Raw genomic sequence first — 7,500 nt, forward strand, 5'->3', positions numbered from 1 at the left:
CCCGGTCTGTGGGACCACTGACCAACCCCGGTCTGTGGGACCACTGACCAGCCCCCGGTCTGTGGGACCACTGACCAGCCCCCGGTCTGTGGGACCACTGACCTGACCAGCCCCGGTCTGTGGGACCACTGACCAGCCCCCGGTCTGTGGGACCACTGACCTGACCAGCCCCGGTCTGTGGGACCACTGACCAGCCCCGGTCTGTGGGACCACTGACCAGCCCCGGTCTGTGGGACCACTGACCTGACCAGCCCCGGTCTGTGAGGACCACTGACCTGACCAGCCCCGGTCTGTGAGGACCACTGACCAGCCCCCGGTCTGTGGGACCACTGACCTGACCAGCCCCCGGTCTGTGGGACCACTGACCTGACCAGCCCCGGTCTGTGGGACCACTGACCTGACCAGCCCCCGGTCGGTGGGACCACTGACCTGACCAGCCCCGGTCTGTGGGACCACTGACCAGCCCCCGGTCTGTGGGACCACTGACCTGACCAGCCCCCGGTCGGTGGGACCACTGACCAGCCCCCGGTCTGTGGGACCACTGACCTGACCAGCCCCGGTCTGTGGGACCACTGACCTGACCAGCCCCCGGTCTGTGGGACCACTGACCTGACCAGCCCCCGGTCTGTGGGACCACTGACCTGACCAGCCCCGGTCTGTGGGACCACTGACCTGACCAGCCCCGGTCTGTGGGACCACTGACCAGCCCCCGGTCTGTGGGACCACTGACCTGACCAGCTCCGGTCTGTGTGACCACTGACCTGCTTGTCCTCGGGGTCGTAGAGTGGCGCCGTGGGGTGCAGCACGGCCTTCTGGGCGTAGTAGAACAGCTCGGAGATGTTCTTCAGGTTCTTCGCGGAGCACTTGTGGAGAGAGATGGAGGGCGGGTTAGGAAACGCTATCGCCCTGGCAACGGCCACTGGGAGATGAGTACGGGCGCCGCCGCCATCACTACCTCCACACAGGTCTCGATCTCAGAGAACTGGTTCATGATGGGCAGGATGGTCTCCATGGAGCTCCCGGAGCGCAGGTCCGACTTGTTCCCCACCAGGATAATGGGAACCCTGCAGCCCAGAGGAGGAGGAACCCCTCAGCACACAACCAGGAGGGGGACACACACACACACACACACACACGCACACACACGCACACACACGACAGACACACACACACACACACGCACGACAGACACACACACACACACAGGCACACACACACGCACAGACACGCACACGACAGACACGCACACGACAGACACACACACACGACAGCAGCAGTTACATACTTGTTTCCCTTCTCTGCGTTTCCGTTGACTAAAGGGATCCATTTGGTTTTGATCTGAAATCAGAGTGACAGAGAGTGACAGAGAGTGACAGAGAGTGACACAGTGTGACAGAGTGTGACAGAGAGTGACAGAGAGTGACAGAGAGTGACAGAGAGTGACACAGTGTGACACAGAGTGACAGAGTGTGACACAGAGTGTGACACAGAGTGACAGAGAGTGACAGAGAGTGACAGAGAGTCAGAGAGTGACACAGAGTGACAGAGAGTGACACAGAGTGACAGAGAGTGACAGAGAGTGACACAGAGTGTGACACAGAGTGACAGAGAGTGACAGAGTGACACAGAGTGACACAGAGTGACACAGAGTGACAGAGAGTGACAGAGTGACAGAGTGTGACACAGAGTGACAGAGAGTGACAGAGTGTGACACAGAGTGACAGAGAGTGACACAGAGTGACAGAGAGTGACAGAGAGTGACACAGAGTGTGACACAGAGTGACAGAGAGTGACAGAGTGACACAGAGTGACACAGAGTGACAGAGAGTGACACAGAGTGACACAGAGTGACACAGAGTGACAGAGAGTGACAGAGAGTCAGAGAGTGACGGTCTGAACACAGGCCGGCGGGGTTTGACTGATGAGGCAACGTGTTGTCGTAGCAACGCTGACCTTCTGGATGGTCTCCTCCTTGGTGACGTCGTACACCACACACACCACGTTGGCCTGGGGGCGGAGACAGAGGGTCATGTGACAGAGGGTCATGTGACAGAGGGTCATGTGACTGATCAGACGGGACTGGGAGTGTGGGCGGTGTTAATTAATAATGTTGATGAGTCCGAGCCGAACCACGGAGGGGCTTCTACCTTGATGATCTCCGCCTGCAGGACCTCCTCCGTCTGCTCCGTCTCTGTAAGGGGACAGAGGAGGACGTCAGCGCGGGACGACAGCGGACAGACACGCACTGCACCGGAGGGGGGGGTACCCAGGGGGGGTACCCAGCGCCCGGGGGCTGCCCACTCACCGGAGTAGTCCACGATGTGGGTGGGCACCTTCTCTGGAGTGACGTCGGCTGGGATGGTGATCTCCTCTGCCCTGAGGGGCACCTGGGAGAGGATTCATAGACAGCATATAGATATACAACATATAGATACAGATAGACAGCATATAGATATACAACATATAGATACAGATAGACAGCATATAGATATACAGATAGACAGCATATAGATACAGATAGACAGCATATAGATACAGATAGACAGCATATAGATACAGATAGACAGCATATAGATTTACAGATAGACAGCATATAGATACAGATAGACAGCATATAGATACAGATAGACAGCATATAGATATACAGATAGACAGCATATAGAGATACAGATATACAAAATATACATATATATATATACAGCATATATACACTATATACATATATATATACCGTTTATAGATGCAGTACAGTGTTTCCCCCAGCACTGTATGGTTAAGGCGTGGTTACGGTTAACAACAATAGGGCCCCACCTTGACTACCAATGCATAAAAAGATATTAGAAAAAATATATATAAATTAATATTATTTTTATAAATATTTTTTAATTATTATGCATTAACAAATTAGAAAACTCTCGTAGGGAAAGAAAACATACTTCCATCAGGTATAAAAAATAAAGATAAATAATGCATCAGTAATACTGTTACAACAATGGTCGTGCCATAAAGCTTTTGGAATGGAATTGAAACGGACACCCCCCCCCCCCCCCTGCTCCTTGAACAAGACATTTTCTGGGGGAAACACTGCATATATATATATAAACTGTATATATATATATATATATATATATATATATACACATATATACACACACACACACACACACACACACACATACTATATATCTCTCAATATATATATATAGATATATTTAATGTGTTAGATGTTCGTATTAATGTAAAAACTAACTAGGAATGGATGAATATACAATACATGGATTCATAGATGTATATAATTAGTTAGTCATTTGACTTCAAAAACACAGGCACTATTTCATCGCGGTGTATATACACAAACAACGTCAAGAGAGAGAAGGGCGTGGGCCGCCTACCTCGTCTGGAAACTCCTCCCCCACCAGAGACATGATGAGGGAGGTCTTCCCCACGCCAGCTGTGGAGAACAGCAGAGAGGTCAGAGAGCTGGGGGCTTCAGACAGACCCTGGTGGTCTTCAGTCAGAGAGCTGGGGGCTTCAGACAGACTCTGGTGGTCTTTAGTCAGAGAGCTGGGGGCTTCAGACAGACTCTGGTGGTCTTTAGTCAGAGAGCTGGGGGCTTCAGACAGACTCTGGTGGTCTTTAGTCAGAGAGCTGGGGGCTTCAGACAGACTCTGGTGGTCTTTAGTCAGAGAGCTGGGGGCTTCAGACAGACCCTGGTGGTCTTCAGTCAGAGAGCTGGGGGCTTCAGACAGACTCTGGTGGTCTTTAGTCAGAGAGCTGGGGGCTTCAGACAGACTCTGGTGGTCTTTAGTCAGAGAGCTGGGGGCTTCAGACAGACTCTGGTGGTCTTTAGTCAGAGAGCTGGGGGCTTCAGACAGACTCTGGTGGTCTTTAGTCAGAGAGCTGGGGGCTTCAGACAGACTCTGGTGGTCTTTAGTCAGAGAGCTGGGGGCTTCAGACAGACTCTGGTGGTCTTTAGTCAGAGAGCTGGGGGCTTCAGACAGACTCTGGTGGTCTTTAGTCAGAGAGCTGGGGGCTTCAGACAGACTCTGGTGGTCTTTAGTTAGAGAGCTGGGGGCTTCAGACAGACTCTGGTGGTCTTTAGTTCACAGTCAGCATCATAATGATATATATATATAATAATAAAAATATCTCTCATATTGAGATATGCTGTGATATCCGAGAATACATGGGATGTGCAAGGCTACATTTCAAGGTATGAGTTTAAACTGCAACAGTGCGTTACATTTAATCATCTCGTCAGTTGGTGGTTGAGCCGTGTTTGGTTACACACACACACACCCTCTGATAAGAGCTGGAATCAAACAGAAACGTGATCGCGTCTCAAGTTCAGGAGAACCTGCTACAGCAACAGAGGTCCATACGTCGTCATACTAGACTGCTGAATAAATAGTCAACCAGAACTGAGATGCATCCAAAGACAGGAGAACTACTAAACTCACAAGAGTTCATTGTCAACAATAAATATAATTTGCCCACTTTGAAGAGGTGGGATTAATGGCCCTTTAACCTAAAGGGACGTTTTAAGTGAGGCCCAGATTGAGCAACCTTAGTAAGAGGATGTCTTAGTGGGAAGAGGACAGAGCAGGTCAAGTTGTTTTGGAGGAAAGACATTCATTACTGGACTCCACAACGTTTAGCGACAGCAGATTATATTTATTACTGACAGCGTGGACAGTCATATGGTGTATATGAAGTGAGCCTTAGACATGTGCTTATGGTTTAGTTCATGAATTGAGGACATTTAAGCCAGTATCCGCTGATGGATCAGCTTGAGTACCAATAGAAAATGAGCAGTTCATAAAGTCGGTGTACTTGAAAGACATCCTATGGTAATTGGTATAACTACTTCTTTAGCCAATAAGGAAACCCAATGTCGATCAGGCTTTACTTCATGCGACTTTCCCTCATCAGAGATATATCGATATATAGATAAATAGATATCTCCACCCAACTGTCCCTCATAACAACTGACTGCAGGAAGTTTTGAAGGCAGCAGGCTAATGCTACTAGCTGCTATTGCTACTAGCCTGCTAGCTTTTTGACGCGTCAGGAGGAAAGACTTACGCTCTCCCAACAGAAGGATTCTCACGTCTCGTTTCATGCTTCCTCCGGTTTCAACAACGGATTTTTGTGTGAATTTATCGGGTCTTAATCTAGTTCTAAATGTCAAATTCGCACAACAAGATGTGAGCCATTCCAAACCGGTAACATCCAAGGTGAAACTGCGGTGCCTTTCCGGGTCACTCGCTGCAAACGGAGCCTCCCAGCGGTGGAGATGGGGAATACAGCTATAGATATAGATATAGATATATATAAATAATGACCTATAAAACACGCATCAACCTTATGGGCTGTAAAAACCTATTACAGTACCAACCTTTTACTAAAAAAAAATACAGTCGATCAAACAATTTGCATCCAAAAAATCTAAAACAAACTACAAGCTCAACCAGGTAGGGGATAACCAGTTAGTGACCAAAGGTTCATTAATCCACGACCGTAGCTCAGTGAACAAGCAGGGTTATAGCTCAGGGTCACTGGGCTGACCCAGCTCGGGGTCACCAGTATGAACCCTCATCGGGGACATTGGTTTTCAGAAACATTTTGTCTGAACGGCTCATCCACGGTTTCTCATTCATCAAACTGTTGCAATTTCTGATTGAGAATTGGATTGTTTTACTTCCCCGACTGCCGTTCTACCGAGACACTTCACCCTAATGACAGTACATGAGAGTCCACGACCGCGATGGCAGATCAGAGGACCCGGGAATAAAGGAAAGAACGGGATCAGAGAAACAGGAGCAGGAGTTGGGACCCTTGTCTGGGTCTCTTATCGGTTCATGTGCTCACCGCCGACGTGGAGAACGTCATCGTTTCATTAGCTGTTCTTTTATTTTTCCAAAATTGAGTTTTTAAGAGCGCACAAATGAATGAATGCCCCTGATGACGCCCCCCCCCCCCCCCACACACACACAGAGCAGCACGCTGGAAGCAGGCTGGGGGCAGGAGTAGAGATGGGCAGAGCGGTCTGGCACCACGAAGGCCCCCCCCCCTCTGGTCCTGGGGCCTCCGTCAGAGCGGGCCTACTGCAGGAGCGTCTGTGCCTTACCTTAGCCAAGACGACAGCGCGTCCTGACCACGTCTCCTCAGAGTCCTGACGGACATGTGGTCTGTCCCCGATCTACTCTGAAGACCATGAGGGTCTAGATGAAGCGGTCTAGACCCTCATGACCCTCATTGTGAGGCTGCTTCATATTCTATATGAAGCAGACCCATGAGCCATTTATCTAGACCCATGAGACTGCTTCATCTAGACCCATGAGACTGCTTTATCTAGACCCATGAGACTGCTTCATCTAGACCCATGAGACTGCTCTATCTAGACCCATGAGACTGCTTCATCTAGACCCATGAGACTGCTTCATCTAGACCCATGAGACTGCTTCATCTAGACCCATGAGACTGCTTCATCTAGACCCATGAGACTGCTTCATCTAGACCCATGAGGGTCTGGACCTCTCCCCCATCCCCATCCCTGCTGTTAGGAGGAGGTTCTTGATGACCTCTCAGGTCCGAGGGTCTTAGAGTCCCTGCACCCCCCTACTCCCCAAACCACCGGCTGTATGCTGAACTTGTTGTATACTGAGGGTCAGTAGGACTACGAAGGAGGGACAGCTTCTAATCAACTACAGTTTGATCAATATGTTATTAGCACACAGGTGATCGGAATGAAGGCCAAATGGATCACACTTTATTACTTTATTTTTGACGGTTGTAATGTTCAGACAGAGAGGAACAAGTTAAAGAAAACATTTCGAAATAGCACTGAGATGGATAGAGCCGCACCCGAATCAAAACCAACAATGACTTCTAGTGTCTTCTTAGGAGCAGAACCTAATAACCACGTTCAGCTATATTGAATATCTGTAATAGTCTGTGTGGATATAGCATTTTTTAAACAAAACATACATTCATGTCAACTGTTCACAGACACCTCAAAAAACATAAAGATTGAAAACCACATATTGTTAAAAGTGTAGATGGGCTGTGCAGTATGATGCAGCCTGACCTGTCTGGTACCCCCCCCCCCCCCCCCTCACCCCCCCTCCTCCACTTGCTCCCTCTATAGTGCACTATTTGGGGCGCCACCATTTTGTAATGTTAATGCGTGAGTGTACAAACCTGCTTCCCTCTAGAGCGCACTACTTAACACACACCAGGCCGACAATAAGAGCTCAGCTGATGGACGACTTGCTCTGTATCCCATGATGCATAGCGGTTTTCATTTTCGTCTGACTCACCCAACCTACCTGGTGACCAGGTGACCACTGACCGCTGACCTGGGCTGGTTTACCCAACAGAGTGTGGAGTGAGGGGGGCCCAGCTCCTCCTACCTCCTTAATAGTGTGCTATAAAGTGATCACTGTACAGGGAGGAGGGGAGGGGGGGGGGGGGACTGAGAGACAGCCAGAGAGCTGA

The 7,500-nt window shown here is 49.6% G+C and overlaps 2 protein-coding genes across 2 annotated transcripts in view; both read right to left on the minus strand.

Moving 5' to 3' along the window:
* rhot2 (ras homolog family member T2) overlaps nt 1–5,271 on the minus strand; it is an 8,323-nt gene extending 3,052 nt beyond the window's left edge. The window contains exons 1-8 of the mRNA XM_060037170.1: nt 5,086–5,271; nt 3,393–3,451; nt 2,306–2,387; nt 2,148–2,191; nt 1,954–2,007; nt 1,286–1,338; nt 956–1,064; nt 673–863 (exon numbers count right to left, since the gene is read on the minus strand). Coding sequence (XP_059893153.1) covers nt 673–863; nt 956–1,064; nt 1,286–1,338; nt 1,954–2,007; nt 2,148–2,191; nt 2,306–2,387; nt 3,393–3,451; nt 5,086–5,122 — 629 coding nt within the window. The 5' untranslated portion in view covers nt 5,123–5,271. The remainder of the gene's footprint in view (nt 1–672; nt 864–955; nt 1,065–1,285; nt 1,339–1,953; nt 2,008–2,147; nt 2,192–2,305; nt 2,388–3,392; nt 3,452–5,085) is intronic.
* Nucleotides 5,272–6,765: 1,494 nt separating this feature from the next.
* Nucleotides 6,766–7,500, minus strand: part of LOC132447063 (plexin domain-containing protein 1-like) — an 18,959-nt gene continuing 18,224 nt past the window's right edge. The window contains exon 13 of the mRNA XM_060037736.1: nt 6,766–7,500. This exon is cut by the window's right edge and continues 378 nt beyond it. The gene's annotated coding sequence lies outside the window, so the exon portion shown is untranslated.

The sequence above is a fragment of the Gadus macrocephalus genome, chromosome 18, assembly GCF_031168955.1.
Source record: "Gadus macrocephalus chromosome 18, ASM3116895v1".
NCBI classification, from domain to species: Eukaryota; Metazoa; Chordata; class Actinopteri; order Gadiformes; family Gadidae; genus Gadus; species Gadus macrocephalus.